Genomic DNA, 20,042 nt, shown 5'->3' with positions numbered 1-20,042 from the left:
GTCCAATCGATTGCTTTTTTATTTTTATTTTTGGGGGGAAATGGATCAAAGGGGAAATAGATCAGGGGTTGCTTTTCATCTGGCCAGAATCCAGAGCTACAAAAGGGTCTGACTTGGCTCGGGGTCTGCAGTCAGTCCCCTATTAGTGGCAGTAAAGGAACCTGGATCTCTGCAACTGAAACTGTGGTCCCTGGACTTGGGAGCAGCAGCAGCACTTGGGAGCTTGCATGAATGCAGAACCTTGGGCATTATCCCAGACCTACTGAATAAGAATCTGCAGCTTAACTAGAGCCCCAGGTGGGCTCATTAGAGTTTGAAAAGCTGCTGTAGAGTATTTGGTCCTAGGAGAATACCATCTCCTCCCTCCCCCTCTCCCACTACAAGAAAGTAGTGGGGCCTACCACTCTGGGTAGATGGAATAGCCACCAATGCAGAGGGCCCTTTGATTAGCATCTGTGTGCATGCCACACTGCATTCAAGCATTCTCAATCACATGTTAAGGAAATTATTCCCTTCTTGATTCCTTTCAATCTTTCCCATTACTGAAGAAGAAAGACTCTGTTTGGCACAAGTACGTCTTTAACATCTCTCTATCCTCCTTCCTTTATCTCCCTTTAAACAAATAAACAAGAGGCTCAGAATTAGATTCTTCCAAGAGCAACAGTATGTAACTAGAATTAATAACACTGTTTAGTTTATAGAGCATTTACTTGTAAGGTAACTTTTTATTTATTGCAAGTGGTACAGGTTTTCCATTAGTTTCTTTTCTAAGTTATATTTGAACAATGAATCAAATTGAAGAAAAACATTAAGTCCGTAATAACGAAAGTGTATTAATATGGCAAAAATCACAACAGTGGTATATAAATGACTGCAGTTTGGTAGATTAGTATTCCCTACAGTTAACAAGAGAGCTTTGAGATCATCTTGTCCACTGTTCTTTCTAAATTGCAGGTCATGAAATCAAGATAGTAGGTCATGACCAGCACATTTTTTGTTTTTAAAGGAGTGGAATGGAATAGAATAGAAGGGCATCAAAAACTGAGTGCGTTGTAAATGTTCCAGAAACTTTGTTTCAGTTTGTGTGTATAGTGGCTTATAAGGCAAAATGTATATATTATGCACTGGCTGCAGTCCAATAAGAGTTAGCAAGTCACTCTCCAGCCCAACCTCCTGTTGGTTGGTAGGTGCTCCTGGCCTCTGCTACCTTAATTCCAATGGTGAGGCGTTGACTCCTTTGGCCAGACCACCCATGAGCGAATTTCCCTTAATGTTACACCCTGGACCTCCCCACCAGGCTCCTTTCTCATCACACACAGAAGTGACAAGAACAGCCACTGCCACGAGATTATTGGATAAGTGGGTGCTCCCCAACCCTGCTGGGGTGAGGGAGAACACAGGCAGCTCACACCAAGTCATGGCTTCAACCAAGAAAGCACTGTGGGGAAGCACTAGAGTGAGCGTGTGTTCTTTAGGAGGGAAGGGATCCCCACCACCAGGATCTGCTCTCCCGACCCTCTAAACTGTAGAGGGCTTGGCAAGCCCTGTTTCCCTGGTCTTCCCTAAGAGATGTCTCTTCCCTTGAAATGAAGTGATGAAGCATGAGAAGGAGGGTCAAGGGGAAGGGCAGGAAGAGCAGGAGAAAGCTCTGGGTGGGCGAGGGGTAGACAGCACCAAGGAGGGGTGCCTGGAGGACGGAGCCTGTCAAGTTGAGCCTCTGCTCTGGCTACATCCTGGAACCATGGGGGTGGGGAGGGCACAGCGGGGGCCACAAGAGGGAGAGGCTGGGGCTGCAGGATCAGGGTGGTGGGAGGAGAGGGGTTGGGAGACACTAAGGCCCTAGGGCCAACTGGAATTCCACATTTGCTCCCCTACAAGAAAGTAAGTAACTGGGGGGATGGGGGTAATTCATGGGTCCCTATACCCGATCAAGCAGGGGTTCCTAAAAATGCCTACAGACTCAGTGAAGGAAGGGAGCAGCTGCCACTGAGATTTTGAGCAGCAAGGGGGAAAGGAAGAGAATGGAGTTGAGGCGCATCCCCCTTCGCCATTCTTACCTTTCTGCTGTGGTTCTCAGCTCAGGGTAGACTTTCCTCTCCTCTGTCATACAAGAACCCTTTGTGCAATAGGGTCTCTAATCTAGTTCTGTCCTTTCTGGCCCCAGCCAAAGGGGCATCTTCTAAAGTGTAAGCCTCCAGGCACAGGCTCCCCCCAAAATACTGGCCTCTCAGCTTGTGCTTAGGGGCCTTCATGGGTGTGGGGAGTGGGGCTGGAAGATCTGCAGCACCGAGCCATCATTAACATGCTGCGCGTGGGTGAGTTCAAACACAGCAGCCGGATCTGCAGGCCAATGGGCCCTTGGCTTCGGCAAAGGACCTTGCTGCTCAGTGGCCTGATTTATGGCTGAGGGCTCTCTTTATTCTCCTTTTGAAATTGTGGAGGTGAATTTAAAGAGGCCGGAGCACAGGGCCAGCATGCTTGGGCTCTGCCAAGTCCTCTCTTCTCCCCAGTCCCCACTTGCTTGCTCCTGGCCCTGCTCTGCTCTGGAAACTGGGCGCTAGCTATACTGCATCCCTATGCCCAAAGTCTATTTTCTCTCTTCCCCACCCCATCCCCCCCTTTCTGTTAACAATCAGCACTTCTTGCCAATAATCCCAGGAACAAAGTAATGCTGAAATATGGGCTCCAAGTGGGATATTTCCTAAGGATCATCCCCTAGGAAGAGGCGGCCTGGTTGGTGAGCACTTACAGGACACTTGGGGACTGAGAGCTGCCCACTACCATGCGGGAGCCAAGACACAGTCTTCACAATTGTCATTCTCGCTAGAGAGATGAACCTGATCAATCAACCTCAGTGAAATACCAGCTTCCAAGGGGCCCTCACTGGCATCGCTGCGAAAGGCAAGAGTGAGGGAGAAAGCACAGTTTAGAGTCAGGCCAACCTGGTGCTCAGTTCCTGGCTTGTACTCCAGCTCTGTAACCTTGAATTCTCATCTTCCCTGAGCCCCTCCCTCTAAAACAGAGAGAATAATCCCATAAGATAGGGGCTAAGTGGACTAGTGATAGCACCTGAGAAGTGCCTAGGCCAATGTTGACACATGGCAGGTATCAGTCGGTATGGGCTTTAATCATCACTGCTGTTGGAAGCTGAATGGGCTCTTATAGAGCTGGAGAGATCTGATATCTGATCCAGCTCCCACTGGGAGACTTTCAGCAATAACTTAACCTCTCAGGGCCTCAGTTTCCTCATCTATAAAACAGCGTGATGACAACAGATGCCCTTTCTGGATTGTAACGATAAAGTACAGAACATACCCAGCACAGCATCTGCACAAAGCAGGGCTGATTAAATGTTATGTTCCGGCTGGCCGGTTAGCTCAGTTGGTTAGAGCACAGCCTTATAAAACCAAGGTCATGGGTTCAGATCCCCATACTGGCCAGCTGCCAAATAAATAAATTTAAATGTTATGTTCTCTTCCATTCTTTCTAGACAAAATTAAAAATAACAAACAAACCTGACTTCTATGAACCCAGCAGGACTGATGGACTTTATTTTCATGGGCCAGTGGTTCTGGGAGATCCAGGGATGAGGTTTCTACGTACCTCCTGCAGAATCCAGACACATTTCTCAGAGGCCCCCATTTGGGTGCCATCACATAGAACAACTCCAGGGGGTACCATCGCAAAGAACACACCACCACTCTGACCCCAAAACTCTCAGAGAGGGGTGTTTCTCCTAAACTGTGCCTTTAAGGGAGAGACTCACTCAAAAAGATGGCCCACAGCTGTTTAGGCCCAGAGTAATGCACAGCTGGAGAGGGTAATCACAAGTGAGGAAATCAATTGCTTCTGTGGGGAGTAGATGTCCCCCAGCCAGGGAAATAACTGGCTTTAATTACACGGCATTTTTGGTCTCCATAATCTTGATCCATTAAATTCTTGCTGCTGCCTGGGAGGCAATGCCCAGGAGGAAAGGGTTAGCCCAGCACACTAACAGGATCAGCCCTTCAATCCCATAAAGGCAATCATGGCCACATCCTTCCCCAATATCCCTGAGTAAACCCACAGATCACCAGTCAATACTGGCCTTGTCTAGGCAGTAACAACAGTTCCATCAACACACGAGGGAGGCCAACGGCCATGTGCCTGGAGTGACAGGACTCAGCTCCTTCGGCACTGGTCCACCAGAGGCCTCCCGGCCACCCAACCCCTTCCAGAGACCTTGCTCACCTTAAGCAAAATGCCTGACCACATCTGCCTCATCCACCTGTGATACAGAGGGACATGATGGCATCAGAGGCGAGGGCAGAGATAAGGAAGAGAGGGATGGCACCTGACCAATCAGGTCAGCACTGAGCCCACCCCACCTGGCCCCATCTCCTGAAGACCAGGTGACCCTGACATTTTCTGTGTGGCCGGTAAACCCACATTCATCTTTTGTTCTGGTGTGTGGTGATGAATGAAGGGCAGGAAGAGATAGGAATTGAAACATGGGGGCTGAAAACTGAGTGAGAAGCCCAAATCAGGTCTGAATCTGGGGACAGAGAACTGGCTGCCCCATCCACAAGTGGTCATGGTACCGGTTGGTCCCACCTCAAAGGGCTCTTTGACAAATGCCTTGGGCAGGGGGAAGGATTGGGCCTCTATCCTCAACCTCCATATGGAGGTGCATTCTGTAGTCTGCCTGTTGCCCTGATTTCTTCCTTCTTCCTCATTCACAGGGTCTGGATCAGGTTCTCCCCCAGCTTCGGGGACCAGTGGGACACTCCCCCTGGCAACCAGGGACACCCATGGCTCCAAATGACCATATCCTACCCTAAGAAACTCAAGCTGAGGCAGGCCAAGGCTACGTGTCAAAGCCTCCCCAACTGCAGCCCTGGAGACAGGTAAGCCTGGAGGTCTCTCTCATGGTACAAGCAGTCACTCAGAGGAAGGTGCCAAGACCTTGTAGGTAGGGCAAGATGGGTGCTCCAACCCCCAGCGCATCACTTTAGCCTACCACAGCCAAGGGCCCGGTAGGAGGCAAAGGATGTGGAGTTGTCTTGAAGCTGCCTCGTTCCAGGTTTGCCCCTGAAGGGCTCAAGCTGAGCCAAACAGCTGCAGCACAAACACTGGCAGTGAAGTCTTCCAATCACAATCCCTAGCAAAGTGCGGGACTCCCTTGGGTGGTCTCCAACTCCACTACAGCTACTACAATTACTAAATCCACACACCAGGAAACTTGTGAATGGGCCAGCTAATCGGTTTCTGGGATTTCCAGTGGAGTACGGAGTTAAAGGAGCCAAGAACCCAAAAGTTTCCTCTTCCCTCTCACATTCATGCAACCAAAAACTATCAGAGGCTTAGGCACTGGCCTAGGCACCACCTAAAAAGCTGGTCCAATACTGTTCCTGCTAGTCCCCTCGCTACTCTCCCAGCCCCTTCCAAACTCATCTGCAAGCCTTTCACAGATCCGTGTTCATGACGAGGACCGTGACAAGCTGGACAGCGGAGCAGTTCAACAGCACTCCTCATCTTCAAAGCACTTTATAAACATTAACTAATTAATCACTGGACACCCATGGGAGACATTGTAGCCTCACATTTCAGAGAAGTGGGCACCAGGAAGGTGCCAGAATCACCCTGGAAACAGATCATACGTCAGAAAGAAAACAGCCCAAGTCTTCCATCCTCCCCCGGGGTGAGGAAGAATGGATTTCCTCACCATTCCCCAGTCCTCTACTCACCTTACAGTACTTTCTAGCTAATCCTCCATGAATGAGAAAAGGAAGAAGTGACAGGAACAAAGAACAACAACAGCAACAATCACAACAACAACAAATTATATTTCTCTGAGTAGATGACTTAATTCTTCTGCCAGCTCCACCTCTGAGACTCCAGCAGTCATAACAATTATGGGCTGGTGTTGACAATTAGGAATGTATTACTGGGGCTATTCAGAGAAAAAGCAAGCATCCATCTGCAGGTGTTCACTAGCATGTCAGGGGCTGTCTGATACAGTCTGGGTGAGTGAGCTACTCTGATCAAACTCACAGTTAGGCCAGTGGCTTGGTTCTTGTTGTAGCTAGTATAGAAACTGAGGCAGGCTCATAATCATCTGGAGATGGGTTTGTATCCCCAAAGCCCCAAACACTTTCCTGGCCCTTGGATGGGGCACCGAGTCTATAAAGGGCATGAAAATATCATAAGAGATCAAAATATCCCTTAGAAATGCTGCTTGGGGTAAGAGAAGTTAGCTCCAAAAGACAAGCTCTGGTAACAACAGATGGTCATGTTCTGCCTTCTATGAGGTCCAAGTAACTGCAGGCTTTTGCTTGGCTCATTAGGGTAAGTATGTCTGGGACCAGAATTGACTTGCTTGGGACAAAAAAGAGGCTGAAATAGTAAAGGAAGAAACCTGAAATGCAGCCCTCAGCCTCTCTTCTAAATAAATCCTGAACATGTATTTAAGACTTCCCATTTGAAGAGGTGCCAGATTACCAGTCAGCCTGGGGCAAGCATATGTCACAGTCTAGATCTGCTTGGGGGGCTGTTGCCACTCTGAGGGACAGAGGAAGTTTCAAAACACCCCCCTCCCCACATTTTTTGGTTACCCCACAAAACTTAATTTAATCTAACCTAGTCCCATGGTACAGAGGAAAGCAAAGGGAAGGTGGTAAGTGTTTGGTGGTGTTTAGTGGAAAGGGTGGTGAAAGACAGAGGAGTTAAGATGAAGAAGAAAACAGCCCCAGAGAGAGAATCACTCCAGCCCTAGGGAAAGAATCTGGGCAAGATACTGAGGGGTGAAGCTGACATTATTACATTAAAGCAGGAAAATGAATGGTACAGAGAGAGGAATTCAGGATGGCTGCAACCCTTACCTGCCACGCAAGTTTATCAGCGGCAAAGGACCCTGCTTCGATAAGTCCCAGATCACAATGGCAACTGGGACTTAACCCATCTCCTTGAGTCAGACAAATCACGATTACCCCAATACTTTAGGACTTTCGCCACAGGAAAGAGAGGGAATCTGCTGCCACCCCTTATCAAATGACCATTAACCTGCAATGGAAGTGGGCACACTTCTCCTGGCACAGATGCTGAAGCCAGAAAGAATGAGTTGACAATTCTAAAGGCAAGAAGTGTGCAAGGGGAGGGGCTAATTGGCAAGAAGTGTGCAAAGGGAGGGACCACTGGCCTCAGTGGGCTCAGACAGAGTCTCAGCCACCCCTGCCTGGGTTCCAGGCCCAGCCCCAAGGTCCTGCCAGAGACACAGGACAGGTTGAGGTCAGAGTTATTGAGCCACTCATCCTGCTGGACCATTTCAGGGAGAACTCTGTGACAAAGAACTAAAGAGACAGATGTCCCCCATTCTATGACATTCCAAGGCCTTGAATAAGTTCAGACTTATCCAGGTAACTCATCCAGTGAGTCCTCCTCACTGTCCTAGGATATGTTCTGAATTCCAGCTCTGTCATTTGCATGTTTTGTGGCCTTAAGTAAATAATTTGAGCTTACTGAGCTGAGCCTCTCTTTCCTAATCTGTAACTGTTACAGAGTTGTGAGGTTTGAAGAAAATGGATAGAAAGTGCCTAGCACAGTGCCTGGCATATAGTAGGCAGCAGCGACACTTAGAAGGAGTGTCTATCACTGGGCCATTCACATCTTCAAGAAGTCACACTGGCTGCCCTGTGCTCTGGGTACACCTCCCTTTACAATACAATAGTAATGTATTTGTGGGGACTTGCCACCCCAGGATTGTGAGCCTTGTAACAAACAGCTTCCCAAGAGGCAGAAGAACTTCCTCTGGGAGCCACAAAAACCATGCTGCCAGGCAAATGACAGCCCGGGTATTTGTTTTAATCTAGGATCTTGTCAAGAGGAAACTTGATGGCTAACAGCCCAAACTGCACAGCACCTCCCCAGGAAGCCTCATGCTACGGCTGTCAAATAAGTCATTTTAAGGAGGGAGGCAGGGACTCCTCACTATGCTGCCAAGTCAGTGCCCCCTTCCACCCCAGGCTGCCCCAGGAGCCCAGAGGCCAGGGCAGCAGCAGGGCAGACAGCACAGATGCCAGCCTGCCTGCCTCAGGGCTGGTTAGCAGTACCCCCAAAGAGGCCCTTGGCCTAATTCCCTTTTCCGGTATTCCTCCAGTACTCAGGAATTTTCAAGGCGGCCTCAGGCAATTTTGCTTCTCTGCTCCAGGCTGGGATATGGGGGTGAGGGGTGGGGGACTTGGAAATGATCAGGTCGGAGACGTCTCCTTCAGCAACGAAGAGAAAGCCAGATACAGGTTTCCATAGGATTCCATGCTTTGGAAAATAGGGAAACCAGTACTGGGTTTTGCAAAGAGCTAGAAATATTCAGGAACATAAGCGGCATGTGAATATGAGGCATTGTTATGACTGCTGTTTGCAAGAGCACAGCTAAGAGGAGGTCACTAATCCTTCCTTCAGGTCAGGAGCTGATCTGCATCAGGGCTCTGAACAGATGTGTGCCCCCATTCACGCAGACACACGTGCACACACACGCCACACAGCCGTGGGCCCTGACCTTCACCCCACGATGCTGGCTTCTGCAGGGGAAGGAGCAGATGGAGTGGCTGCGCCTGGCGCAGGACCCCACACCCAGGGGATCCAGCTTTGCCCCTTTGAAGTTGAAAATCCAAAGCAGAATGAACCATCACAAGGAGAGCTCCTAGGGAGAGGAGAGGAAGGAAGGGAGGATGGAAGGAAGGGGGAGGAAGAAGGAGACATGGGGATGCCGAGGTCAGAGGCTGCACGCTGGGCGCTGCAGAGCCTTCGGGACAAGACACTGGGGCTCAAGGCATCATCCTTTTCCACTCCTCTCCCCCCAATATGACTGTTCTCAAGGAACTCGAGTCAGCTTGACCCTTAAAAATGTCCTTGTTCCATGGCACCCAGTGTCCAGACCAGAACCGGGCTCCACCTGCCTCCCCCAGCGCCTGCCTCAGGACTCTGGGCTGGGAGACGTCGCAAGAGAGTGCGGGAGGGTCCCACTCGAGTGGATCAGGAAGAGTGAAAACCACTCACTGTCCTCCTAAGAGGCCAGTAGCATCCTCTCCTACATCACTGAAAGCGGCCGGGGAAGACGTCTCAAGGGAGGGGTGGGGAGAAGGGACAGTGTCACTTCAGCCACCTAAGCAAGGCAGGGTGAGGGTGGGGGCGACTCACGTTCGGCCCAAGCCCCCAGGCCGTCCCAGTGATGTGTTACACATCCCCCTGGCTGTGCCAGAGCAATCCCACGATCGCGGCAGATTTGGGAGTGAGGGGGTGGAGAACCCGAGAAGGTTTTTTTTTTTTTTTTCTTTTGGGGGAGGTTGGTGGTGATGACGGAGGCGGGTGGTGATGAGGCCGGCAGAAAAGACTGCTGAGCCCGGATTTGGGCTCCTTCATCCAAATGGCCCCACGGAGATCTGCATCTAGAGTGTCCCCTGCCCACCCGATCCCACCCCTACCCCGAGCCGCACCCGGCCTCAGGAAGCCCCTGATGTGGCAAACTCAGGCGCCAAGGACTTTCCCAAAACGGCCCCCTCAGAGCGCCGTCCCCTCTCCTCAGGGTTGGGGCGTGCTGGGTCACACAACAGGTGGGAGGGGAGGTGACACAGCTCTCCCGGCCCCGTCGGTGCACTGCTGTCCCCCACTCTCTCGAAGTCCACTCCGGACGCCCCACGCCGCTCCCCGCCTCCTGCCCCTCGGGGCACCCGGCCGCCCGCGCCCGCAGCCCCCGCTCCCCCCCGGCTCCCGGCGCCCGGCTCCCGGCTCCCGGCCCGAGCGCGCACGTACTGCTGTAGAGGGTGTCGATCCAGGACAGGCGCGGCAGGCCCCGGTGGCTGAGCGGCTCCATGCCCGCGGCGACGGCGACCGCGGCTCCGTCAGATCGGAAACCCGACCCGCATCGCACAACAAAGGAGGAGGGCGCAGGCGGGCGGGCGGGGAGAGGCAGGGACACAGGTAGCGGGGAGGAGCGAGCCGGGGCCGCCGGGGAGGAGGCGAGGCGGGCGAGCGCCCCCGAGAACCTTCCGGCCGCTGCGGATCCCGGAGCCGCGGCCCCGCAGCCCGCGACCCGCCAAATCGCAACTTCTCCGGGGCCGCGGGGCGTCCGGGGGCGGAGGCGGGGGCCGCGACCAATCGACGCGAGGCTCCGGCGCGTCCCCACCCCCCGCCGCAGCGCGCCTCCGGCCCGGGTGGGGGCGTGGGCAGCAGCCCCGGGCCCCGAGCACGCCCGCGAGAGGGCTCCAGCCGGTGCGCGAGCAGTGGCCCGCGGGGGTCTGTTGGCGGCGCAGACCGGGCTCCTCCTCCTGCCCTGGTTGGGCTCGGCGGAGTTCTGGCCAACCCGCAGACTAGGGGCCGCGGGGGTGACATCACCTGCCACCCCAGGATCTCTAAGCGCAGTTTCGGGGCCCGGTGCAGCCGCCAGGCCCCTCCCCGAGGCAAGCGTGGGGGCGGCGCTGATGGGGTTAATGTCCTGCGCGCCCGTAGGAAGGCTTGGCGCACAGGGACTCTTTCCTTCCAAACCTGAACAGTGCCCCATGTATTTAAACCCCCTTGACCTTAGAGCGCCCTAATTCCCGCCCTACACATCAGGGGCAGCGGCTGGAGAAAGGCGGGAAAGCGGGGTCAAGGGGCTTCGGAGGAAAAACAAAATCTCATACATGCCCCTCTGGGCGGGAGGACAAACTGGTGTACAAGAGAAGCTCCAGGGTCTCCACCAGCTGCCCCCAAGGAGCCCTCCCTGGGGACCCCAGCCCAGCCGGCTCATTATGTGTATGCACAGTCACATACAAGTTGAGGGAAGTCTGGGGTCACGACGCCTCAGAGAACAGAACCTTTAGAAACAAAATTCCTCCTAACGAAGACACGCCCCCTCGAGGGCAGGGAAGAAGTTGAGGGGGCCTTATGCCTGTCTCCTGTGTGCTGGTTTTAGGGGACCCACGCTAACTGTCCCACAGATTCAGTCCTGCAGACTTCCTTGGATTCTGGAGAAGGGAGAGGAGTCAGGTTAGGGCAGCCCAGGACAGCAGGAGCTGAAGCTCCTTTCCTAAACCCGAGGGAAGGGAGGCAGTGGGGCCCACCAAGGGAGCCCTGCACTGGCCTATTTATTTACCTCAGATAGTGACTTTAACGATAATGGAGCAGTGTCCACCCCACCCCATCCCCTGGCAAAACCTTCATGGGACCCAGCTCTACAGAGGCCTACAAGGTTAAGCTCACCCTGACCTCTGTGGAGGGCAGTGTAGTCAGCATCCACAGAACCCTGCCAAACAACAAAAGATCTAGTTCTAAGGGGAGAAGCAGACCCTCTGCCATGATGCTGAGAGGAAGCCTATGTCCAGCCCCTTAGGCTGCTTGGACAGGGGCCTCCTCAGCTGCCCAAGGGGAGATGGTGGCCCCTGGCTCATAGTAGGCTGGTGTGAGCTCATGGAGGCACAGGGAAGATGCTCTGGAGTGTGGAAACCTCCACAGGTGGCTACTGCAGATGTTTTTCAACATGAGCCCCTCCCTGTGACCACTGGGCTCTCCTCCACCCCAGCGCTCTTGGCTCAGGCTCTGGCTCTGTCTCTTGCTGCCCCTCCCTGCTCAGCTGTCACCCTCCCACCGTCCCTGACTCGCACACAAGATTGGGAGGGCCAAGCAGGCACCCGGAGCTTGGCAGGGAGGGAGGCGTGCATCTCCAGTGAAATGCTCCAGAAATAGAGCTCCAGGATGGGAGAGGGAGACTGGAGGAGCAAGGAGGGACCACGGGCTTCTCTTTGCACATGGAACTCTCTGAAGGCACAGGACCCAGGAGAGAGCTAGAAATCGGAGCATGAGCTGCATCCACCAGTGGTCACCAGCCCAGGGAAACAGCAGCACTGTCCCCTCCCCAACAATGACAACAATCACCACCAAGACAGCCTGGGCCTTCTCCCCACATTACGGGGATTTTCCTGATGGCCACGTCTGGTGCTGTGAGGAGGCCCTGGATGTATGTTTCTGTGTGAGTCACATACATTTGCATGCATTTTACATTTTTATCTACAAAGGCTTGAACAAGCTATTTTCAGCATCTTTCAAGCTAAAATGTTGTGGTGGTTCTTCTTTGCAGTTGCCATAGTTTGCTTTTTTCTACATTCTGTCCAATCCTGCCCTGGACCTTCCACTCCATAACACAATATAGGATAGAGGGAGAGACCAATCTTGGAGGCTGTTTAAGGAGGGACACTTCTAATTACTAACATTGAATGCCTACTGTGCGCCTGGCTCAGGTCTTAGTTCTTCGTTCACAGGGATCATGTCACCGTGAACATTACTGTTCAGATGAGAAAACTGAGGCACCGAGCAGCTAAATAACCTCCCCAGACAGTAAGTGGGGGGCTGGGACTTGAACCCTGGCAGTCTGCTCATGCTCTTAAACACCATGCGTGCTGCCTCTACTGTCAGCCGACTTGTGAACACAGGATATGGAAAGTCTCTGGAAATCGAGACCACCTTCCAGACCTCTTTCACCTCCAGACACCTGTTTCGGACATATTTGTTTTGGGAAAGGGCAGTTAGTTACTTCAAGATTCTCTTCATGCCTTTATTGAATGGCCTCCACACAGCCTGACTCTAACTTTGGCTACAGAGACAAGTGTGTGGGCCTTTGAGCACCACAGTGATTTGAGACTGGAATAGAAGCCTCTAGATCCCTGGGCAGAGAGGAGCCTGGGGAGACCCAAAAGCATGCCCTGGGAAGGAATGAGTTAAAGAGTCATTCTCATCTCTATTTTGCCAAAGGTGATGCTACCCCGAAGTGCTCTTAACCTCAGCCCTCAATTGCAATCTGTCAGAGCAGCAGGGAGGTGTTCTTGTAGACAGGCCTTCCTGATTCAGCGCATGCACCCCTAAGGCACCGACTCAGCATCTATCACACCGCCTCCTCCAAGTCCCTCGTAGCCACTTGCTGTCCAGTCCATGGGCCAACACTCTCTACCTTCTCCAGCCTTCCCTCCAGCTGTGCACTTGGGCTGTCCTTAGCTCCCCCACCTCTGTAGTGACCTGCCTGCTCTAGATTTAAGGGGGATTTAAGGGTTGGTTACACTGCCGGGAGTGCTGGGCTGATGATGAGAGGCCAGGTAGGAAGGAGCTATATCTCATTCTGAAAGCCAGCGGTCCCACCCTTAATTCCCAAGGGTGTGCTACTCACTGCCTCTCCCACAACCAACTCTTGCTCCTACCAACCACCTGGTTAGGATGGGAAAAGGTGATGACTATGCTTAAATCCAAAACTTGGTATCTCCACTTTTCTTCCCTTCTCATGTTAGAAACCCAGCTCCACTGTGCACAACAGAGAGGCGCCAGGAGTCCCTGCTTCCTTGGTCACCCAGAGGTCTCTGCTGGTGAAAAGGACACATCCCCTTGCTGGGGCCAGGCAGGGAGGACCAGTGTGTGCAGAGGCTGGACGCACAGGTGGAGAGGGGGAGCGGGGCCCTCCAACGTTCAAATGAAAAAACAAAAACAAAAACAGATTGCGATGACAAAAAACCAAGAGTCTGTATCTTCCCTGACATATCAGCTGTTTCAAAGCTGGGACTGCATCTTTTTCACTGGTAGGCAGACCTCCAAAGCAGCTGAACCACACTGTGCCCCCAGATCAGCTTTCTGCCCAAAGCCCAACAGATTAGCATTCAATAATGCATGTTGAATAAATAAAATTAATGTCAGCTAATGTTTATTGAGTGCTCTTCAAGTGCCAGGCACTGCTCTATGTGCTTTACATAGATTATTTCACCCAATCCTCACAATAAACCAATTTACTATTATCTCCATTTCATTGAAGAAGAAATTGAGGTGCAGAAAACCTAAGCCAGCTGGCCAGCATATGGTGATACTTGGAAATGAACCGAGTTTGAATCCAGAGTCCACATGTGTAATCTCTGTATGGGGCTGCAATGAATGAACAAATGAATAACAGAATGAAGTTAAACTCAGGATGGAAGAAATCGGAGCTACAGGAAGAATGCAAGGCAGTGTTATTCCAGAACCCCCCATGGCTACCACTGATTAAGCAAAAAGAGAACTGGTTCCCAAAGAAAACAACATCTACTACAACAGGGCGATGACCCTGAAGGCAAGCTGAACGCAATCCAGTGACAGTCTCCTGAACACCAGCACCTGCCAAACCCCACTGCTTCTACTCCTCAGGCCAGTCATGAACCTCTCCAGCCCCCATCTTCACATCTGTAGAAGGTGGGCACCCAGCTGGATCAGGTAGATGACATCCAAGCCTCCTATCAGCCCTAGTAGATAATAAACATTGCTTCCCAGCAGATCCTGAGTGGCCCTTTTCCACTCCTTGCTTCATTCCCTTTTCCTTGATTCAGAAAAGCAGCATTTACTATTCTAAGATTCACCCTCACCTCTTGGGTCTGAGAAAAAGAAAATTCCCTAGGCCTCCACTGAGTCACCTCTAAGGGAGAAAGCTTGGCTTAAGAGTCTGTCCTTTGCCATCTCCTACCGGCCTCTTCCCAGCCTCCCGGCTTTCCCAGTAGACAGTGAGATCTGTGGGCAACTGGGATGAGCTTCAACCCTCCCCAATTATTCATTCCTCTACCAAAGTTGCATGTCAGCTTGAGTCATAGAAAAGATCTGCAGCCCTGGCAAGATATAGACCTGATCCCCAGAGAACTGCATTCAGCCCCTTGTGGCCTCCCTGGGCATCACTGCCAGGAGAAAGCACAGTGACATCCAGGTCCCTGTAGCTGTGACACTCCCCACACATATCCATACCTTTCCCAGAGGCTGTGTTGAAGCCCCACTCCCAGGGCTAGGGGCCACAGGGAGCCCAGCATCCTGGGCAGCTGGCTTAGGTTATACTAACCAAGCTGCAATTTCAGCATGGTCTCTTGCCAAGCCCCAGCTAAACCCTCACCTGACATTGCTCAGATTGCACCACCCAGGGGTGCAACATGAGAGTTTTCCTAAGTCAATCAGTGGGCTTAGCAGCAGGGTCTGGAGCCCCCTTCCTAATTTACTTACCACCGAGTCCCCATCAGCATTTGGAAAGATGCCAGCAGAAGAGACAGAAGGGTTCTCTAAGTCCCCAAAACCCAGAGACCAAGTTCAATGGCTCCAATATCATCAGCTCCAAGAGAAGCAGGGGCATGTCCAGGTGGGGTCAGAGCTCACGGGCTGGCCCTCTTCCCTCCTGTGGTCACCACTGCCCTGAAGTTGGCTGTGTTCCTCGTTCCTTCAGCCAGCGTTCTGCAGATGTGTCCCAGCCCTGCGCTGCTCTGACAGGAGCTCTGACACCACCCACCAGTCTGGCCCTGTCCCCGTCAGGCCCAGGAGTGGCTGCTGGGGCTGAGGGCAGGCTGTCAAGGAGACAGGTTCCAAAAGGCGGCAGCTCAACATTCAGGAAGGTGAGGACAAAGGAGCCTCAGAGCCTAGCCAGAGGTGCTTGCCATCAGCGGAGTCCTGCTTTGGGGTTGTCTGTCAAGTATGCAGGTATGTGGCTGTGTCTCTTTAAGGACCAGGCCTCTTTAAGATAAGTTCCCTCTGCAGTCAACTACTGCCACCAGCGGTCCTGCGGCAGAGAGCGAGGGCTCCCGAACGCCATCTGGTGGCCCCGCGGAGCGGCACCTCGGCCACCAGAGGTGTTGCCCTCAAGTGGTGGGAAGTACCTGCACTAAAATTTCAGCCTCCAGATTCTGCACAGAGGACTGCAGGTTACTATCGTGAGCAATGAGGCTAGAGGAGGGAAAAATTCCATTTGGGGTCAGGAGACAGAAGAAGCCTCAGGAGTGACATGGGGAGACTGACCATCCTAGTGGACAAAAACCTTCACTGAGATAGTCTCAAATGGGGGGATTTCCCCAGTCTCTCTGCTTGCCAGCTGCAGGGACCTGAAGCACAGCTGTACATACTCTTGTCCCCTTAATCACTGAAACAATGATTCTCAATTAGAGGAGGGGTAGTTGTTATTGCCCCACCAAGAAGTACTTAAAAATGTGTGGGAAAATCTAAAGTGGTCTAGATAACTAGTGGATGCTACTGGCATTCGACAGACAGAAGCCAGAGATGTTAAAATGTCCTGCAACATGCAGGACTGCCCCAAAGAATGTCTGTCCTCAAATGTCAACAGTGTTGAGAACACTCCCTGTTACCCCATTAGGGGGAACTGAGGATGGTTCCTTGGCAAGCTCATACCCACTCTGTTCTTCTCCCATCATACTGCCTTTGGTGTCCTCCCTAACTAAATTTCACTTTTATAAACTTAAGGGTTAAGAAGGGGGTGGTCTGGCCCAGGCCACCTTCATAAGAACGCTAGTGCTTCTAGCTGCCCCTCCCCAGAAGCCAGGCACACACCTGCACCCAGCCCTCACTGGTTATCGTGACCCTCGGAAGGGACAGGCAGATAGGCAGGTGGGCTCACTCAGACTGTTAGCAGCCAGCAAGTCGTCTCTGAGAAGAAATCATGTCAGCCCCAACCCCACTCCAAGAAACACCCCCTCCCCTGCCTGCCTTCCCACCAGGATGACGCAGCCTAGCTCTCCTCTCTGTCCCTGAACTGTCCCAGGACATGCATTTTTATAAATGGCACTTTCAGATTCTTATCCTGAAGCCCTTGACTCCTAATTTCCTCTTCCATGAGCTCTTTACACCTTGTCCTGACCTGGTCAGCCTAGTCTCATGAACACAGTCTGGTACCAAGGGCTGACATGAGAAACCAACCCACGTGACACACGTCCTAAAGAAGGGAGAGAAAAGGACAAGATTCCACCCACGGTGGTCAGTGAAAGCTGCATAGTGGTCACATTTGAGCTGGGTCTGTTGGTTTGAGCAGTCCCAGGCTCAAGAGGCTGGCATCAGAGATACAAAGATCAGGTGAAGGAAAAAGTTACCTAGTGTCCCACAAATCTGGCATGCCACTCTTCTCAGAACCCATAGATCTGTCTATGGCCTCCCAATGCCATCAGGATAAAGACCCACATCCTTTGGTGGCCTATAAAGCCCTGTGGAGTGGCCTCTGCACCCTTTACAGCTTTGTCTGGCACATTCTCCTCCTTGCTGTCTCCTGCTTTTTCCTACCTCAGAACATTTGCACAGGTTGGTATCTCAAGCCAAAATGCTCTCCCTCCACTCTTCCTGGGTATCTCCTACACACCCTTCTGGTCTTAACTTAAACATCACTTCCTCTAGGAGCTTTCTCCAACCACCAGACCAGGGAGGCCAGAGTCACTCCTTCCGAATACTCAGTGCTCTTGTAAATCATTCAATGCCTGTCTCTTCTGCTAAACTGAGAGCTCTGAGAGCGTAGCAACCACATCTCTCTTGTTCACTGTAACCCCAGCACCTTGCACAAATAGTGGTTTCAATGAATGAATGAGTAAATGTAAATTAATTAATGAATGACCGAGTATGTTCCGGTCACAAAGATCCTGGAATGAGGCAGCACAGATGTTTCAGCCAGCCCAGCTCCACCAACTAGAAAAGAACTGTCTGGGCTGGTTGGGATGTCATGTCAAGAATGGACACACTCTCTGAAAGACTCAGAAAAAGAACAACAGGACACTAGGATCAGATTTGGGACAGGAGAATTGCTGCTCCAATTAATTCTCTAACTGGTCATACAAAACTTTGACTGAAAACTCCCCAGTGCACAGGGCTCCCTTGCTAAGCTGCCAGGATCTGGTGCTGCACTCTTTTTTACCCAATCAAACTCCAACATAGAAATGGAACAGAAACCCAGAAAGGTTTCAGCCCACCAAGGGAACATTGATCTCAATTCCCAGCACCCTTCTCCTAGGCCTGTCCCAAATTTGCAATGAAATGTGTTTTTAGAGGAGGGAGGCAAACTGGAGCCCTCCCCTGAGTGTGTGTCTGTCCTGTCTCCTCCTGCTGTCTGGTAGGGGGTGGATGTTGGGAGTCTAAGAAGGAAGATGCTGGTTGCTGGCAGTGATCCTGAACTCCTGTGCCCCAGCGCGCTGCAGGCTGAAGCTGTAAGTCACTGGCTCCCAGTAGTGACTTTGAAGCACTTGTTATGACCACCCTCCAACCAGACAGATGGTAAATCTTGCTTTTAGTTCAATGATGGGAGAAGTATGATGGAAACTGATTCTGGCCTCCCCCGCTCCCAAGGGCCTGGCTTGATAAGCAGCCTGACAGACAGGGCTTGTGCAGACCTTCTGCAGCTTCTGATTGCACCGAGCCATGGTAATGACCGGGCAGGACTCAGAGCCCTGCAGAGCAAGCACAGCACCAGACTCACCAAGTGAGTCTGCAAAAAGGGAATAAGGTTCCTTTTCATTTTCCCTTTATCAAAACAGTGACAAATAAAATACTTAATTTTTAGTCTGGTTTGTTGGGCATTGGGTCTTTGATGGCCCAGAAAATCACCCTAGGCCACTAGGATCAGTAATCCAAATGGTTAGTCCTCTAAGCTTCCTGCCAGCTTCTCACCTTCTACCTAGTAAGGATGCTCTGGCATATTTACTACTCTCAGGGATCTTCTCTGAAATGTGGGGACCTGGTGAGAGGAAGTAGCACATGTCAATGAAGGGCAGAGGAATAAGTGAAGGTGACAGCAACAAACACTTACACAGCATTACTGTGCCAGGCCTGATCTATGGACTCAGCATGTATTAAATCATTTAATTATCATAGTAACCCACAACTGTCCCAGAATCCACGTTTTAGCCCCTCAACACTGCTGCCTCTCTACAGCAGAAGGAAAGAGCACTAAACTGAGAACACCCTGAATCCAGATCCTGGCTCTGCCACTAACTTTCTGTGTGACCTTGATGAACTCCTTTTCCCTCTCTGGCCCTGGTTTCCTCACCTTGACATGAAGGAATGTAGGTCATCCTGTTTATAATTCCTTGAGAGACAGATGACCAGGAAGGGGATGGGAAGGGAAGGGAAAAACTTTCCTCTTTCCCACACCTCGGTCCCATATTCTAGGAAATTCAGTGGGTTTTGAGGGCTAGTAAAGTTACTCATTAACTCATCGAATATTCCGAGTCCTGTATAAGACATAGTTCTGGTGTCCAGGTTGCCTATGATAGTGAATTTGCTCAGAAATCACAGAGAGGCATGGCAGTGCCTGGTGGGTCTGGAGAGTGGTCTGGGCAGCATATTATGGAGAGGTAAAAGAGGGTCACCACTTTGAACTGAGTTGGTGACTAAATGCTTCTTGAAGGAAGTAGTATTTGAACCGGGGTCTGGAGGGACAGCAAATATTTCATTGGTAAAAATAGTGGGGTGGGAGGCAGGGCATTCTGGGAAGAAAGAAAAGCACAAGCAATTGAACAGGGGCAGAAGTAGGTGTGGAGAGGGGGATCAGAATGGATGACTGCAGGAGAAAGTTCTTTTCACCAATATATAGTTCCAGGCACTGTGTCAAGCACGTCACTCTTTTAGTATGTGACACCTCTATGTGGAAGACACGATAACCCCCACTTTATAGAAGAGGCTCAAGGTCACATTTCTAGTAAGTAGAGGAGCCCAGTTCACATTCTGGTCTTGCTGAGTCCAGAGCGATTGTGCCTGGCCACCAGTCATGAAGGATCAGAAGATGACCCTTCTGAAGTCACTGGTGAGGAGCTGAGTTCTGGGCGTGCCAAGCAGGATCGGACCTAATGCCAATATGAATTTATGAGCAGAACTCTTAAAGCTACTCTCCAGGGGAAGTGGCGGGGCAAAGAAGACACAAAGATGCGTTTGAAACCTCTTTCCCTCATCTGAATTGTGACAAGCTCTTGGGTCTTTCGACTACTCTTTGGACATGAGGCCTGTACCTGGAGGGTCTCTGGTGGAAAGGGTGTTTTCTAGTGCTGTAGGAGTTAACTAGTCTCTGGGGCATCTCTCTCACAAAGGCAGCCGCTCCCACCCCCCACCTGGCCTGACCCAGGCTCAGTAAGTATTATAGGGAGCATTTTAAAGAAAACTATCCCTTAGCTAACCTCTCAGGGGATCAAAGGAGAAAACTGGGATATCAGCTCTATATCCTGCCTCACCCATCCCCTTCCAAAGTTTCATGTATCTGCTGCCCTTGCCTAAAGGAAGATTACCAGTACACG

The 20,042-nt window shown here is 51.6% G+C and overlaps 1 protein-coding gene across 2 annotated transcripts in view; it reads right to left on the bottom strand.

The window, feature by feature from the left end:
- The window catches only part of ABR (ABR activator of RhoGEF and GTPase), a 185,427-nt gene that overhangs the window by 134,762 nt on the left and 30,623 nt on the right, over window positions 1-20,042 (bottom strand). Inside the window, exon 1 of one of the 2 annotated variants that reach the window (XM_063108927.1) lies at window positions 9,787-9,868. The exons of the other annotated variant lie outside the window; for it this stretch is intronic. Within the exon in view, the coding sequence (XP_062964997.1) occupies window positions 9,787-9,847 (61 nt within the window). The 5' untranslated portion in view covers window positions 9,848-9,868. Of the gene's footprint in view, window positions 1-9,786; window positions 9,869-20,042 lie in introns of those variants that run through there. 2 annotated transcript variants of the gene reach the window in all.

The sequence above is a fragment of the Cynocephalus volans genome, chromosome 10, assembly GCF_027409185.1.
Source record: "Cynocephalus volans isolate mCynVol1 chromosome 10, mCynVol1.pri, whole genome shotgun sequence".
In the NCBI taxonomy this organism is placed as follows: domain Eukaryota; kingdom Metazoa; phylum Chordata; class Mammalia; order Dermoptera; family Cynocephalidae; genus Cynocephalus; species Cynocephalus volans.
Note: the sequence above shows the minus strand (reverse complement) of the source record. Positions and strands in the feature narration are given on the sequence as shown.